General features: G+C 45.1%; 2 protein-coding genes across 2 annotated transcripts; both read left to right on the forward strand.

Annotated features, from left to right (window-relative positions):
• The first annotated feature begins 3,850 nt into the window (after positions 1-3,850).
• On the forward strand, positions 3,851-11,181 carry LOC124685182 (pre-mRNA-splicing factor ATP-dependent RNA helicase DEAH10-like). Its single transcript, XM_047219511.1, has 12 exons — positions 3,851-4,099; positions 4,190-4,239; positions 4,346-4,426; positions 4,896-5,112; positions 5,845-6,229; positions 6,879-7,082; positions 7,781-7,941; positions 8,006-8,191; positions 8,696-8,927; positions 9,703-9,905; positions 10,466-10,600; positions 10,810-11,181. The coding sequence occupies exons 1-12, from the start codon at positions 4,047-4,049 to the stop codon at positions 10,991-10,993; spliced, it is 2,091 nt and encodes a 696-aa protein (XP_047075467.1). The 5' UTR covers positions 3,851-4,046; the 3' UTR covers positions 10,994-11,181.
• A 478-nt stretch (positions 11,182-11,659) lies between these two features.
• LOC124685184 (26S proteasome regulatory subunit 7A) lies at positions 11,660-15,367 on the forward strand. The gene is made up of 7 exons (XM_047219512.1): positions 11,660-11,828; positions 12,157-12,238; positions 12,460-12,551; positions 12,654-12,731; positions 12,831-12,892; positions 14,184-14,905; positions 15,010-15,367. The coding sequence occupies exons 1-7, from the start codon at positions 11,742-11,744 to the stop codon at positions 15,165-15,167; spliced, it is 1,281 nt and encodes a 426-aa protein (XP_047075468.1). The 5' UTR covers positions 11,660-11,741; the 3' UTR covers positions 15,168-15,367.
• Positions 15,368-18,063: the final 2,696 nt, after the last annotated feature.

Consider the following 18,063-nt stretch of genomic DNA (forward strand, 5'->3'; position numbering starts at 1 on the left):
GACTTTTTAGGCATAGATGCATGCTCGGATAGCGGTCTATGTACTTTGTCGTAATGCCTCGATTAAATCTCATAGTACTCATCGTGATATATGTATGTGCATTGTTATGCCTTCTTTATTTGTCAATTGCCCAACCGTAATTTGTTCACCCAACATGCTATTTATCTTATGGGAGAGACACCACTAGTGAACTGTGGACCCCGGTCCATTCTTTACATCTGAAATACAATCTACCGCAATACTTGTTCTCTCTCGTTCTTCGCAAACAAACATCATCATCCACACTATACATCTAATCCTTTGTTTACAGCAAGCCGGTGAGATTGACAACCTCACTCGTTACGTTGGGGCAAAGTACTTTGATTGTGTTGTGCGGAGTTCCACGTTGGCGCCGGAATCCACGGTGTTGCGCCGCACTACACTCCGCCACCAACAACCTTCACGTGTTCCTTGACTCCTACTGGTTCGATAACCTTGGTTTCTTACTGAGGGAAAACTTGTCGCTGTACACATCACACCTTCCTCTTGGGGTTCCCAACGGACGTGTGTCTTACACGCCATCAGGGTCCTATACTCAATATAAACCGAAAAGAGGGGACTACCATGTCACGCTTCGTCTTCGAGAGCTCCTTTGAACTTCGTCTCGAGTTGTTCCTCTCTCTCTTTTCACATCTTGACCCTACACCTTAAGAGGGCGAGAGAATTAACCGCGTCCCGCTTGATCTTCATGATGGCGTTCATGCTTCATTCAAACCGTAACACTTCATTTGATTGCATGCTCTAGATCTTTGTCACCGATAGTTCAACTCATGAGCCTTGGAGGATTGTGACACCAACTTCGAGCCAAACCTTCTCTCTTGACAAAAATTAGCTTGAATCCAACAAATGGTCTCCAAGAAAAATCTATGGAGTATTCCTTCAACCAAAGATTCAATGAAAACATTAGTCCATAGTAATTGTCATCAATTACGAAAATACAAACATATGGGCAAAGTACCCTTACAGGATCGGTGAAATCTTCGATGGAAAGTACTACCCAAATTTATAGTTTGACTCAAGAGGAACGCAAGAATACAATAAGACTTTAGCAATTGAGACGTCATCCTCAACCACACCTGCATATCAATAAACTCAGAGAGAAAGTGATGATTTGGAGTTGTTGATTCAAAGCAGTAAACAAGTAGTAGACAATGGCAACAAATTTCCAGGTTCACCGGAAGTAAAGATGTGTAACTTTCAGTAACTAAAAGCGTAGACATGAGATGATAGCGGGGTGTTGCATGAATGATAATAATCATATAATGTAATCCTAGTAACATAGCATTTATCTCTAATTCAGTTGTGTGTAGGTGTGTGATCCAAATATAGTTATGCATATCAACAAGAGAATTTGCATAACATCTTTTTCCGGCCTGCCTATTTCACCGGGGCCAATTTGAAACTACATGCAATTAAGGTATATCTTTTCGAATAACCCGAAATAAAGCATGAAACTTCATGAACGCATAATATCCTTGAACCATCACATATTCCCCTTGTTTTTTCCTTAACTGTCACTTTATGGATTCGCATGTTCACATAATAATAAGAAATAAACATTGCATATAAATACCAAACTCATATATATATGATGGAGCAATATAGGTTCAGTACTGAAATCATATCATTTGGTCCCTAGCAGTAACAAGTATTAAACATAGCAAATGTGTACCAACACTCATATATGAATATCCTCAAGATAAACACCTCAAATCTCGATACATATGGATGATTACGTGATCAATCTCATCCAAACACAATCCACCTCATATGCCTACAAAGAACTACTCACTGATGATGATGGAAAGTGAGCACGTGGTTGTTGGTGATGACGTTGGTGGTGGTGATGGTGAAGAAGCCCTCGAAATCCCCTTCTCCGGGTTGGAGAGCAGGATCAATCTGACCCCCAGAACAAAGATCGTGGATGTGGCGACGCTCTGTTTCGCGAAAAGCTTTGTGCCTCTGGCAATGTAGGTTTTTAGAGTATATAAGGCGTCACGCGAAAGGAGGAGGCGAGATGACGCTCGGGCCAAACGAGCACTAGTGGCGCGAAAAGTTCAAAAAAAACACTAGCGGCGCGCCCTATGCAGGTGGGCGCGCCAGTAGCCCTCATTTGCGTCTCGTGGTTCCTCTTGTGTGATCCTAAGATCCAGGCTCTTTGTTTTGGTGAAAAACTTCCGTCGTATTTTTCCTCAATTTTATTTTCTGCGAAAACAGACAAAAAGAAGACTTTTGCTAAAAACAACTTCCGATTCAACAGTTTTATTCAAGTATGGTGGGATTCTGGAGCAAATCCTTGAGCAAAGTGCTTGCAAAAGTAGATACATTTGAGATGTATCACCTTCCCTAACCCTCTCCCTCCACCCCTCCCTTCCAACGTCACCGACATTCGTTGCTGGTGGGGCACCCCTGCTTCTTCCCTCGCGATGGTGACCTCGCGCGGGGGCACGACACCAGGCGCGGGAGGTCCGGTCCAGCGCAAGTGGGGTGACATGGGTCGCACGGGTGTTGTACGTAGCGGTGGCGCTACGGTTGGTGGCCCGTTTGAGCTCGCCCCTTTAGGCCCAGACCTGGGCCCTTTGGGCCTGATCCATGTTAGGACGGGTCTGGATTGACCTCACTGCCTTCTACTCAACTACGAGCAGTTCGTGACATGGGTGGCAGTGATGACACCGCCCCTGCTGCAACGTGGCTGCGTGAGCTTTACGGTCCATTTGGGTTCGACCGAAGCTATTGTGCTAATCAAGAGGGTAGCGGTGACTGTGGCCTACGTGTAGCAGAATGGCGACAGGGTCTTTACGGGCCCTTCAGACGCTCGGACGGGCCTGCCCGGCCTGATGTGACCCTGCTGTCGCATTCGGTCGACACCCGTTGATGGCGGTGGAGGATGTCCTCCAGCTGGCCGTGATGATGTCGCCTTATGGCTCCAATGGCCTGGTGTGCTCTTATTGTCTTGTCCGGTCGACTGCGATCTATGGCGGTGCAGATTGTGCCCTCTCGCGTGGTTGTGGTACTGCCGCCCCTTGTCTACGACTATCCCTTCTTAGTTCGACCGACCTCGTAGAGTTTGCCAAGGTGAGACAACGATGGTGATTACAAGACTGTGGTGGCGTATGTTGGCGGGTGGCAAGATTGGTCGAGCGCCATAGGTTGTCCGGGGATGTGGTGTTTTGGGGGTTGGGAGAAATCCCTGTCATCTTAGCACTGATGCGGTGACTCCTGCGGGTGTCGTCGTTCCTTCCTGAAGGGTGTCGGGTGTACCTCTTCCCCACTAACCGTAGCATACCGAGGGGAACCCTAGAACCATGCAACAATATTGCTAGTGTTGCTTTCCTTCTTGGAGGTGCTGCTTGGTACGCGGCGATTCAGAGTGCTAGGATAGTGGTGGGAATACTCTGGAGAACGCAACGGTTGCTAGTCACCTTCGTTTTCATCGATCCGTCCATGTCGACATTGTTTTCTTCTCTTTTTCACTCTTGTTTTTTGAGATTGATTGTGCTGTTTGGCCCTAAAAATGATCTTTTTTTTTGAATTTGCCCTAAAAATGATCTTGAAGTTGTACTACCTTGTTGCTATATTAATACTGTTTCGAAGATTTTTAGAACGTTATAATTAACGAGCAGTTCTTTGCCAGAATGGCCACCGAACCGTAGTGGGCGCTGGTCGGGCACTCGGGCCGGACATGTAACCGAGCCAGGCTTCACCGGGCCCGTTCCACCTGACCGCCAGACGCGACGGCGCACAGGTCACAACTAGTGCTCCCAGAAAAAGTTCCCCGCCGCCGCCGCCGCCCCTGCGCTGCCACCCTCCCCGGCAGCTTCTTCGCACTCCCCGCGGGCGGCGGTGCCCCACGGTTCGAGGCCCTCTCTCTCAAGCACTACAACTCCAAATCCAGAGGAGCAGCACGTGGAGGCCCGAGCCCTTCCTGTTCCCCGCCGCCGGCGCAAAGCAAAAATTCTGGCGAGTTAGCGAGCTTCAGGGCTCGGGACTCTGCACCAGCATCCGAGATGCCGTCCTTCTCGTCCGGCGTTTCTCCGCAGAAGCAGCAGCATAACGCGCGGTGACAACCCTAGCTTTACGCCCATCACCTGTATTTCGTTCGGGTCTATTCGCCTGGTGATTGACCCTGTATTTTGGTTGGTTTCGGCAGGAGGAAGCAGCTGATTCGCCAGCAGAGGAAGTCGCTCCCTATCGCGTCAGGTTTGTTTGCCTGCCTGCCTGCCAAACATTTGATTCCATTACGCTCTATTTTTTGGGGCTAACTTAGGGTGTATTGAGTTTGTTGTCATTCATTTTGTTGGTGCAGTGGAGAAAAGGCTTGTTGAGGAGGTGAGGAAGAATGGCACGCTCATTGTTGTCGGCGAGACCGGGAGTGGCAAAACGACCCGTAAGTTTGTATACCTGCGCTTTTTGTCCTTCCATTGCTCAATGTTTCTGAGGTCAAGTAACTTCTGAAAGACTGATGGTCGTGATTATTTATATGTGCAATTTATGGAAGTGATGCTACTTGCTAGTATCTTGTTAGTTCGGTAACGCTTTGACTGGTCATAACCTGTACGACAGTATATAAATGCAAGAGTAAGACCAAACGAACATTCTGTAAATGTGAAATGAGTCCCCCCTTTTTTCAACAACCTCATTGTGCCCCATTTATTTTTATCATGCGAAAATCGTTATTATAAATTGTTTGACCAATACCGAGTGTTTATGTGTCTGTAAGGAACATTCTTCATCAGTCATTGGAGAAAAAAAAACAAAATCATATAGCAGTCAATTAATTTGTTACACCATCATTAATTACTCTTTCCTTCACTTCAATTCTTTGAAGAAACATGTTCCTTTGTTTTATTATGCAGAGTTGCCACAGTTTTTGTATGACGCTGGGTTTTGTCAGGATGGAAAAGTCATTGCCATCACCCAGCCTCGAAGAGTTGCAGCTGTTACAGTAGCAAAGCGTGTTGCTGAGGAATGCAATGATCAGTTGGGCAGAAAAGTTGGATACTCTATTAGATTTGATGATTCCACATCTAATGCAACAAGGATTAAGTACATGACTGATGGTTTGCTTCTAAGGTGATTTTGTGCTCAAAACCGAATCTTCCATTGTTTGATAGTTTTATGGTCTATTATTCTGTTTTATGTTAGCTCCTTGAGTCCAGCTGACATTCTAGGCACACGGTTACTTTCTATTTTATTTATTTATTTTTCTTTTCTGTAATTGTGTTTGCTTAATTGTTGAGTTTGATGCTAAATGTTCTTATATAAAATTGTATCAAAATTTTAAGGCTTACATTACGAAATTCTTTTACCACTTACCAGCATGATGGCTATGTCCTTGGAGTTCTGTTCAAATGATATGATATAAGTCATTTGTGAGTTAAAATCGGAGGAAATGAAGAACAAAATGCACATAACAGAATTCTAGATCTCCTTTTGTTATGCACTTAATTTACATTATTTTTGTGACAGTTGCCATCCTACATGTGCCTAGACCTGAGCCTTGAAACAAAGTCCATTTCGTTTACAAAGAAAGAAGATACCATTTGTTGTTTTATTTTCTTCAGCGTTATATATTGCATTATTTTGTACCAGTGTAACTTTTAGTACTGTGTTATTTTCTCATTCTTGATTTTTTTTGTTGAAAATTTCTTAACTAATTTTCTGTTTCCACGGCATCTTACGATGTTGTAGATGGCTAAATGTGCGTGACAATATTCATCAACAGTGTCATATATTCTCATTACTTTTTTGGTCTGATCTGTGAACTTTACTTTCTTAATGGAAGCATTGCTTTGGATTTTTCAGGGAAGCACTTTTGGATCCGCTATTGTCTAAGTATAGTGTTATAGTTGTTGACGAGGCCCACGAGAGAACCGTCCATACAGATGTATTGCTGGGTTTGTTGAAAAAAGTGCAGCAATCCCGATCTCTTTGTTCCAATAACAATGGGGAGACTTTGTCTGACAGACAAGACCCTCAAAGTTCTAGTCTGAAGGCAAGCCAGGGAATAAAATTTGCGCCTTTAAAGCTAATTATTATGAGTGCCAGTTTGGACGCCAAGTGTTTTTCTGATTATTTTGGTGGCGCTAAAGCTGTACATATTCAAGGGCGGCAATACCCTGTCGACACACTGTATACTTATCAGCCTGAGTCGGATTATCTAGATGCTACACTAGTTACGATATTTCAGGTGAGCATCACTCTATTTGCATGGAGAAGGTAGATGGATTAGGGAGCAGGGAAGGAAAAAAAAAATACTCCCTCCGTTCCATTCTATAGTGCCTATAGTTTTTTGGCACGGAAATTAGCACAAGAGTGTTCTTTACACAAGACCCCCTAGATTAACGATTTGAGATCAGAGTAAAATGAGGGAAATCGGTAACTTTCTAAATTAACATAACAATCCCACAAATCTCTCTGGTTGACTCTCCATATATATGCAGCCAGATTGTATTAAGGAAATAAAAACATTGCTTCCTAAATCTAAAGAATCGTTGGGGTCATGCATTAGGAATCTCAATTAATTGTTTCATTTTTATATGGATTTTTTTCACGCATGTAGAGGGGGTAATTGAAAAAGAGCCAAGCTACAGCCTTATATTCTGAAACAAATGCCAAAAATCTATAGGCATTATAGAAAGGAACGGAGGGAGTAGCATTTTGGACAGAAAACCTTCGCTCAGAAACCAGGATAAGAGAATGTGCACTCTTGCTGGGAATAATTATAGTATCTCATAATTACCAGAAGTCTAGGACTAATTTTAATACCTCCTAATCACCAGAACCTATTGTTTGACTCTTTCTTTATGAACTTCATGTTTGGATGTTTGCTTTCTTAGATCCATTTGGAGGAAGGACCTGGAGACATTCTTGCATTTTTAACAGGTCAAGAGGAGATTGAATCACTAGAGAGACTTATTCAGGAGCGTGCTCGTCTACTTCCACCAGATAGTAGTAGGATATGGATTACACCTATCTACTCATCGCTTCCATCAGAGCAGCAAATGAATGCTTTTAAGCCAGCACCATCTGGAAACCGTAAGGTGAAGCATTATATATCTTTGAATGTTTACTTTCCTTTGTTTCACTCCCAACCTATTTATATGTTTTTCTATAGACAAGTACTTTAGTTGCTGCTCTTTATATCTAGTGTAATGTTAGATACAGATAGACATGCAACCAAGTTATGTCCATTGAGTCGGCCTGGCCAGCCACAATTTAGCAGATTGGTGACTGGCCTGACACAAACAATGCCCGGAAGCAGTGCCAAGACCTGAATTCCTTGATTGTTCTGCTATTTTGGTCTCTGACATGAAAGAAACAACGGGGTGTTCCAAGGAGAAAGCCATGATCTACGTGCAGTGACTATGGGCTTGACGGTGGAGTGCCTACCGCTCCTTGTTGCAGAAACTAAAATGGGATAGTTCATGCTGCGCGTGTTGGCTTTTGACAGGCACTTGGCATCTGTCGTAAGCCCATAAATAGTTTCTAATGCCCCAACATATGTCTTCATATAATAATATTTTCGACCCACTTCAGGATCAACTTGATCTTCTGGCTGAACTGGTTGGTGTGTGGAACTCAATACGTATCCACTCGCTTCTGCTGCCCACCTCCTCGTTTTTCCTCCAAGGCTCATCGAGCAATGAATTTTCCTTTTGTCATTTCCATAGTTTACTAAACATTACTTGTGTAATATGGTAGGCCTGCAACATTTGCTAATGTCCAGTTTGTTTATCAGGTGGTTCTAGCAACAAATATTGCAGAGACTTCTGTAACAATACCTGGTATTAAATATGTTATTGATCCTGGCATGGTCAAAGCGCGTGCCTACAATCCTGTAACTGGAATGGAATCCCTAATCATCATCCCAGTTTCTAAAGCACAGGCTCTTCAAAGGAGGTACAAAATTTCAAGCAAATTTTATTCTTGCGTTCTTTCTCTTACCTTGTCATTCTATACCCAGTGGTCGTGCTGGACGTGAGGGGCCAGGGAAGTGCTTCCGTTTGTTCCAAGAATGTGAGTTTGATAAACTGGCGGAATCCACTGTTCCTGAGATTAAACGATGTAATCTTGCGAATGTTGTACTACAGCTCAAAGCTCTTGGAATCGATGATATCATAGGTTTCGATTTTATGGAAAAACCATCGAGGTGAGTTTTGTACTTTTGCTTTCATATTCCTGCTTGCATGTAAAAGAAATTTGTGCCCCTCTGATTACAACATAGTGAAGCTTGATACAGAAAATGGCATTTCACATGGCAAAAGAAAAACTGAAATATACTCATGAAATTTATCTGGAAACTTGATGTTTTTTCATGTGCTGCTGTGCTTAATTATATATATTAGACGATTGCTGTCTATGCAAAACTCAAATATCATTGCAATGAGAAGATACACACTAGTGATTTAGTTTGTAATACAGTACTATATTTGAAGTATTTTATTATCTGTGGCATCTTCCCAACCAGCAAAAATTTTGCAGGTAAACCAAACTTCTGTCCTGGACTTGTTGTTAGGAACTTTATGATGAATACATTCACTAGAAACTTCAAGCACAATTTTTTAAAGAACCTTTGCAATAATCTCTACCATGATCTGAATGGAAGTTTGGTTTTTATGGACAAGTTTTACTAATTGTGCCAAACCTACTGCAGGACGTCTATTTTGAAATCATTGGAGCAATTGATTTTACTCGGAGCTTTGACTGATGATTATAAGCTGTCAGATCCAGTTGGTAAACAAATGGCTAGGCTGCCTTTGGATCCGATGTACTCCAAGGCATTGATAGTGTCAAGCGAATTCAAGTGCTTGGAAGAAATGTTGATTGTTGTTTCTATGCTTTCAGTGGAATCAATTTTCTTCACCCCACGCGAGAAATTAGAAGAGGTATCCTCGTGAATTTCTGGAAACTTGTTTAATGCATGTTCCACAATAGGTTCCTATTGGACGTTATGAGTTCTATTGCAATGATGCCATTGGATGCATTTTTAAGACATAATTACCAGCCAGGGTTAAAGTATTAGCAGGAACCGTCCGGTTGTCACCAGTTACGCGTTTTTATGTCCTGGATGTTATCAGCATTTAACTTCTGAGAGACCGGTGTTTAAACTCTATGCTGCAAAACATATACTCAGTTATCTCTTGATGCAGTGGGGGTTTCCCCTGTTGCTAGAAACATTCTATTCCCTCCTTCCGTAAATAAGTGACTCAAAACTTTGCCTAGATGTGAATGTATCTAGATGCAGTTTAGTTATAGATACCTCCGTAGCTAGAAAAAGTTCAGTCACTTATTTTAGGATGGAGGGAGTAGCATTCATTGCTCCTATTAGCAAGTTACCAGAGGGCCAGATTTGGAACATTCTTGCATTCATTGCTCTATTAGTAAGTTACCAGCGGGCTAAATTTGTTGGTGCTGCAGAATTTTGTAATGGTAGTTTAATGTTAACATTATACTATTTTATCGATGTCTATATGCAAGTATCTATAGATTACCAATAACATGGTATGCTTAGCCTTACGATTTTCCATTTGCATACCAAAGATCTAAGGTTGAACTAATATTTGGTTGAGCTCTTCTGCTGTTGCCCGCTAATAGTGCACTTATCTTTTTCTTGAGGAACTACAAATGCATATTGATCCTTTTACCTTATTCCCTGTTTAGGCAAGAGCTGCTAGGAAGAGTTTTGAAAGCTCAGAAGGAGACCATATAACTTTGGTGAATGTATTTAGAGCCGCTGCAGAATGCTTGGAGAAGAGCAAAAACGCAAATGCAAAAGAAAAAACAATGGAGAAGGCTTTGAACAGATGGTGCTGGGAGAACTTCATCAATTACCGCTCTCTAAGACATGCTCGTGATGTTCACAGGTTAGTTATTTCAATATTATTCTTGGTGGAAAGCAAATTATTGGATCAGATCAGATGGAACATTGATGATACACAGTTAAGCATTCTCTTAAGTGATGAAAATGGAAATATTGTGGCTGCTGTGGATTTCGAGTGGAGTGATTGTAACCGTTGAAATATGACTATTGCTGGCCTTTTGAACCGCTATGCTTTTGGGTGAGCTAGTTGGTGCATGAAAGTCGACATGGTATTCAAACCAAGAGGTTTTGAGCCAGTGGCCCTTGCTTACGCAATTTAAATAAAAGATTAATTGCCACCTGCTTGAGCACAATGCTCTTCCTGGATGTTGTTGTTTAATAATGATTTAGTTGTGTCAAGCATGGCATATACTTGTAGCATTAGCAGTTGAAATATTTGTAGGTGATTGGATTTACTTTTTAATTTCTATTACCATTTGTGAAATCAGCGGATGTTTAAAATTAAATCCAATACATATAGATTTTAAAAACTGAGAAGTAATCCCAGTTTAGGAATTCCAGAGTACACAGCGAGCTGACACAGGAACTTTCTGTCTGCTACAGTCAAATTCAGGGCCATGTCCAACAGATGGGGCTTAACCTGTCATCATGTGGAGATGACATGGTTCAGTTCCGGAGATGCCTCACTGCTGCTTTCTTCCTCAACGCAGCGATGCGGCAACCAGATGGATCATTCAGGTACTGCTCCATTTTTTGTGTTTGATTATTTCAGCCTGATAACTCCTTGCCGTCTCCCTTTCTGCATATGCAATGTTTTGCCACAACATAAGATGCATCTTGCTATTATACTAACCAAACTATTGTGGTTGGTATTGTCAGAAAAGAAAATTGTGGTCGGTAATCCCTATCTACTACAGAGACTCATGGTTTCATCTGTTGATCTGTAGGGCTATTGCAACTGGCCAGAGCGTGCAGATGCATCCTTCATCTGTGCTCTTCCGTACCAAGCCGGACTGTGTCATCTTCAACGAGCTTGTCCGGACGACCCAGAATTACGTGAAGAACCTGACGCGGATAGACCCCTTGTGGCTGGCTGAACTCGCCCCACAATACTACGCGACCGAAGACTAGTAGTAGTTCCTTCTTTTGATCCATAGTCGTAGTTCCCTGTAACAATCCTGTAATAACATTAGGTCGTTATAAGTGGACATGGCATGGCATTGGCTGGCGTAGTTGCAATCGTGACGATAACACATTAATGTGAAATGATCTTGATGCCAGGTCGCCGTGAGTTGGAAAATATACTGTACATGAATTTGTTATTGTAATCTCGATGCAGTTATGGTCCAAATTTGGCGTAGCTAGTTCTATTCTATTCACAAGAGAGGGATTATATGTGCTTGTAGCAAAACATTACTGCTCGTTTGTGATTTGGAGATGAATTCATCTGCAACCAAACTATACTAACGAATTTAAACATACAAAAAACGTTCAGTGAAATCAAGATATTTTTATAAAGAAATTCATAATTTAAGTAAACATCATGTGACAATGCACTTGTCCTAATTCTTAGTTCGAAATAGTTTTTTTTTGAGAAATTTTGATCTCGAATAAGCACGGCGATAGGAGGTGAGAGTACAGCAACACGAATACAAGTCGAGACCCAATTTCCAAACCGTCCGATCCGAATCGTACGGCGCCTAAGCATTGCTTGCCTAGGAGGAAAGGGAAAACAAAAAAGAAAGTCATATATACGGCAGCAGCTGCAGCGCAAACCCACCACCACCGTCACAGCAGCACCCGACGCATCTCGCTCTCGCCGCCAGTCCCCGCCTCAGCCGCCGCTCGCCGCTGCCGGAGAAGATACAGGAGCGAGGCCATGGCGCCGGAGCCGGAAGATGACATCATGAACGAGAAGAACCCGCGGCCGCTCGACGAGGACGACATCGCCCTCCTCAAGACCTATGTAAGCGCCTCTCCCCGACCGGATCGATCTATCTCGTGCGCGCGCGCGCTTAGGCTAGTGCTCTTGGCCGTCTCGGCTTGCCCAGGGCTACGGATTCGGTTTTGCGGCGGTCGTTTCGTGCTCGGTGTAGATCTAGGGTTTCGACTGCTGTGGGAAGTTCGTGTTGTCGCGAGGCCTTTGCGAGGGGATTAGGGTTTGCGACGAGGGAGCTGAATGTTTGGTTGGCCTCTCGCGTTCTGCAGTGAGGGTTTTTTTCTTCTGCATGATGAGATCCCGAATAGTCAATTTGGGCGAAGTTTTCTGATTTTGAGTGGCTTCGTTCTGACAGGGGCTCGGACCGTACTCGAACACCATCAAGAAGGTCGAGAAGGAGATAAAGGAGAAGGCCAAGAACATCAATGACCTCTGTGGTACGTGCACATTGATGTTTTCTGACTATCCCTAAATTCGGACTAGGTGTTCTGCGTATCTAATATATGATACTCAGAGACATACATTTCATTCCCAAATTGCCAGCAGCTCTGGACAGTTCTGATTGTTTTGTTGTACTGCTAATTCACAGTTCTGATTGCCAGTGCAATTCACCTTCTTGCATTTAGCTCAACTGAACTCTGCTTTTACTGAATTGCAGGGATAAAGGAGTCTGATACTGGATTAGCTCCACCAAGCCAGTGGGATCTTGTTTCCGACAAGCAGATGATGCAGGAGGAGCAACCATTGCAGGTGAATTTGCATGATGCCCTCCTGACCTCGTTAGTATTACACATTGGGATGCATATATGACTAGTTGTGTTATCTAACAATGAGTTCCGTTCTGTTGTGAAGGTTGCTAGATGCACGAAGATCATAAGTCCTAATACTGATGATGCCAAATACGTCATCAACGTAAAACAAATCGCAAAGGTGCTTCATTATTGCACTATCTCTTAAGTCAACTATATCTTCCGTCTGGAGGCTCAAAATTCCGTTGTTTTTTAATGTTTATTTTGGGTGTTATTGCAGTTTGTGGTAGGCTTAGGAGACAAAGTTTCGCCCACTGACATTGAGGAAGGAATGAGAGTTGGGTAAGATCCCTGGTCTCTCTCTATTGAGTATATTCATCCTTCTCATTTGGTTGTTTCCAAAAATGCTTCTTGTATTCGTTATGCTTTCTGTTGACACTGTCAGTCGAAGCAAACTTCTAAGAGTAATCTGTTTTTGAACAGAACACTAGAATAAACATGATAATTGCAGTAACTTATATAACTAGACTTCTCTCACTGATATGTAAAAAATGGCAGGAGTACTATTTGCTAAAAAGAATCTTAAGATGGCCTTTAAACTGACATGTGACTATTCGTACTTGTATGATTTAGCATTTAGCACTAGGGTTGGCACAAATTTAAGAATCAACAATATTTGATGGCTAAGCTACACCACTGATGTGTAACAACTGACTGTGACTGGGTACTGTTTACTAAGAACCTGTCAGATAATCCTTAAAATTTAATACTGCTTATGATGTACTCCCTCCATTTCAAAATAAGTGTCATACATTTATTTAGATTCGTATGCATCTACACACTAAAACATGTCTAGATACATGCAGATTTAAATAAATTTATGACACTTATTTTAAAACATAGGAAGTAGCAATTGGCTCTAGGATTTGGCACATTGTAAAAAGGAGCAAAAAGTGCTGTAGTTTCTGTGCAGCGAAGGTGGCATATTATGTTATCCTTTGTGTTGAAATTTATCAGTTAACCCATAGATCTAACTTTGAAGGTTGATTTGATCTTTAACCAAACTGAACAATGATATAGATTTGAAGGGTAAAGCTGTAGCACTTGTATATGTAACAATGACATACTACTATTGTAAAGGGCAACTCTTGACCTTAACTGTAGATAGATGTTTGCATAATTCAGCACTAGATTTGGCATGACACTGTAAACAAGAAGTAACAATTTTTAAAGTTAACATGGCAATGGTTTATATGATTCACAGCTCGGAGCATAATACCATATGCTCTCGTGTACATCTGTGTGAAACATTGCCAAGTTCCGTTCTTAATGTATGCCTTTTTTGATCTGAGGAAGCTGTTCATATGAACTTTTAGGACGTTAGGCCAGTTATGTTGGAGCATCAGGTCAACTGCACAGCATAGCTGTACATTCTTCCACCTAAATACATCAGCATGTGACCTCCAGAGCACTGTACTCTTGCTGTGGTTTTTGTATTATTGCGTGTTGCACTCTCTGGTTTTTAGGATCACAGTAGTTGGTTGCTTTTTTATGTATTAATATTTGTTTATAGTAAGTAGTCTATATTACACCTTCAGTTGAATTATGTTGACTCTCATCCTATGTGTTACAGAGTTGATAGAAACAAGTACCAGATTCAGATTCCTTTGCCACCCAAGATTGACCCGAGCGTTACAATGATGACTGTTGAAGAGAAGCCTGATGTGACATATAACGATGTTGGTGGATGCAAGGAGCAGATCGAGAAGATGCGGGAAGTTGTAGAGCTACCTATGCTTCACCCAGAGAAGTTCGTCAAGCTTGGCATTGATCCTCCTAAGGGAGTTCTTTGCTATGGCCCTCCAGGAACTGGGAAGACACTTCTTGCTAGGGCAGTAGCCAATCGCACAGATGCATGTTTTATCCGTGTGATAGGAAGTGAGTTGGTCCAAAAGTATGTTGGTGAAGGGGCACGAATGGTTCGTGAACTATTCCAGATGGCCCGATCAAAGAAGGCATGCATTGTATTTTTTGATGAAGTTGATGCCATTGGCGGTGCCCGCTTCGATGATGGTGCCGGTGGTGACAATGAGGTCCAACGAACTATGCTTGAGATTGTCAATCAGCTGGATGGGTTCGATTCCAGAGGAAACATCAAGGTCCTCATGGCGACCAACAGGCCTGATACATTGGACCCCGCACTGCTGCGTCCAGGGCGACTGGACAGGAAGGTTGAGTTTGGTTTGCCAGACCTGGAGGGCAGGACCCAGATCTTCAAGATCCACACTCGTGCCATGAACTGCGAGCGGGACATCCGGTTTGAGCTGCTGGCTCGCCTCTGCCCCAACTCCACTGGTAAGTGTCTGGCACGATATGGTTCAGATGGCTGTTTATGTATTATGTTGTCTGCGTCATGATCAGTCCTCTCATACATCGTATCTCCTTTTGTGTTGCTACAGGAGCTGACATTCGGAGCGTGTGCACGGAGGCAGGTATGTACGCCATCCGCGCACGCAGGAAGACCGTCACGGAGAAAGATTTCTTGGACGCGGTGAACAAAGTTATCAAGGGATACCAGAAGTTCAGCGCCACGCCGAAGTACATGGTCTACAACTAGGTGGCCTGGCGTTAGCTCCCTGTAACTTTGCCACTCAGGCCTTGTTCTAGGAGATTGTTGTTTGTTACTCTGCCTTTTTGTTGTCCCATAGAAACTGTCGAGGCATTTCTGCATCATATGCTGCTACTCTGGATTTGTATCTTCAGAATATTGAAATACGGGACTGGAAGGATGATGACGATGATGCCTTTTTATTCTCACGTGAACGCTTCTAAGTGCTTGCTGCATCTATGTTACCTGTTGTTTGAGCCGCTGCAACTGTGTTGGATTTTATGTTTCTGCTTGTTGTAGAGCACAACTACTTGCTTGGTCGTCATAGTGTTTGTTCTGTGCATGTTGGTCGTGCGCCCGTGTGGGTAGTCTGTCAGCTGCATACTGAAATGAGACATGCACCGTTGACATCTTTTTAACTGTGGCTTGCAGAGGCATCTGTCTCCCTCGTGCCCACGTTGACGCGCGCTTCATTTAAGTGCCTTCTGTCTGCGCCTGGTGCGATCATACATCACCACTCATAAAGCAACGACATGTATATTTATATAACTAAATAGTACATGGTAGAGATACATGGCCACGATTACAAAACGAAATCTACAATCTTGAATTTTTCTAGATGCAACCAAAGAAAAATGATATGAACATGAAGCCATAGACGTGCAAATATAGTCGGCGACTGGAAAACCAAATCCTGTCGATTTTCCCTCCAATTTGCTTGCATATCCCCATTCCCTCCAATTTGCTTGCATATTCCCATTCTCTCCCGCCGAATTTGTCCATCCTCCTCGTCTTCCAGTTCCAGTTCCCGGCGGCGTCTTCTCGTCCACCACCGCTCCTCGTCTTCTCGTCCACCACAATGCCGCCGAAGGCGACGACGAGGAAGCCGCGGGCGAAGAAGGAGCGGCCGCCGGGCATGACGAACACAGAGTGGGCGGCGGACGAGAAACGGCGCGAGGTGGAAACATGCGGCAGGGCGGAGAGGGTGAAAAAGCCGCCGCCAAGAGGGCGGCGGCGGCGGCCCAGGACGAGCAAGCGAGGAAGATCAGCATGGCCATGAGCGGCGGCGGCGGCGCCATGTTCCCCGGCCAATGGCCGGCGCCAGGTACAAGTAGTTCCCCGTCGTCCTTCTCCCCTTCGATGTACTCGCCGTCGCCTCCTGCCATGTTCCAAGAGGGCGCCTACGTCCAACCGTCCAAGTTCACGCCGTCGCCGCCCGAGCTTGACGTCGGCGGCGGCGACCAGTTCGAGGGCACCTCGCCGGTCATGCGACGAGGGCCGCTCCCGTTTGGCGCGATGGCGGCGCCGAACGAAGAGGAGATCCACGAGATGATCACATCCGGCTCCATGGCCGCCGCTGCGAGCCCGGGGTTCTTCATGGCCACCGCCGCCGCGAGCCCGGGGTTCTTCACGCAAGAGAAGGCGAGGGCAACGGCAGCTGTGGCGGCGCGCAACGAGCATCGGGAGGATGTTGCCGACGGAAGCCAAGCCGGTGAAGAAGAAGACGAAGAAGAAGAAGAGCCAACTCAAGCCGCCGCCAACCTGTCGAAGGGGAAGAAGAAGAGGAAGAAGGACTCGCCGCCTGTCGAACCGCGTATCAAATGGACGCCGAAGGAAGAGGAGTGCCTCGCCGAAGCTTGGATGACCGTGTCCACGAACGACATAAACGGGGCCAATCAGTCGTACGACACATATTGGCTTCGAGTGAGGCAGGCTTACGAGGAACGCAAACTCGTCGATCCCTACTTCAACAAGACGAACATGAACGTGTACCGGGGAGACAAGGCAATGGCCACCCATTGGGGGATCATGCAGACGGCTTGCAACAAATGGCACGACATACAGGAGGAGGTCGACAAACGGCCGATCAGCGGCCACGACTTGGAGCAAAAGGTATGCTCCGTCGACCCTGCATCACCGAGGTACATCGTCGTGAGCTGACCCGTATCGCCGTACTCTTTTTCCTCAGCTGCGCCGTGCTTTGGACATGTACACGGACGACACCGGCCTGCAGTTCAAGTTCCTGAACGTCTACGCCCGCCTCGAGAACTGCGAGAAGTGGAAGGAAACCCGCACGACCCTCTCGAAGAGCAAGACCGAGCAGTACAACCCCGACGCTCCGGCGGCTTGCGCGGCGGAAGGGCGCCCTGAACTCGGCCAGAAGAAGCTCAAAGAGCTCAAAAAGACGGGCAATCCCGCCGACGGGATGCGGGCGTCGATCGACAAGTGCTGGGCCGACTTGAGGTCGCACGCCGACGGGAGGAACGACAAGTTCGACGGCAGGTGGCGGGAGATGCTCGCCAACCAAGGCGTCCGGATCGCCCTGTCGAAGACGACGGCGGCGGCGAAGAAGAGGAACACAGACTTGGCGTTCCTGATGGGCGGCGGCAACATGGAGCTGATGGACGAGGAGACGAGGAATTGGTACCAGGGCCACCGCAGCGACATCCTCCGAGCCACTCCGGCCAGTCCTTCGCCGTCCCCGCCGGCTCCTACCTCGGCTTTCTCACCATCTACCTCGTCGACTGCGGCTGCTTCGACGTCCACTGCCGCTGCTTCGTCGTCGACTGCCGCTGCCGCTTCGGCCACGGCGTGTGAGGAAACTGGTCCGTCGGACACCGCCGTGCCGGCCGGGACTGCCGATGAGTCTGTTTCCGTGTAATTTCCCTCCGATCGCCGATCTGTGGCTGATCTTTTTGCTCCTTTTGCCGATCAACTGGCCGTACTTGTAGCGCGGGACGGCGCTTTGTTTGAATTTAAACTATGTCCGCCGAACTCCGAGTGGACGACTGGAAATACGGTACTCCCCACGACTTAATTTCGTCCAATCCGGCGGTTGTTTCGTCCGGATTTCGCCGTGGGGAGCGCCAACGAGTGGAGATGCTCTTAGAGCATCTCCAGTCGC

The sequence above is a fragment of the Lolium rigidum genome, chromosome 1 (genome assembly GCF_022539505.1).
Source record: "Lolium rigidum isolate FL_2022 chromosome 1, APGP_CSIRO_Lrig_0.1, whole genome shotgun sequence".
NCBI lineage: Eukaryota > Viridiplantae > Streptophyta > Magnoliopsida > Poales > Poaceae > Lolium > Lolium rigidum.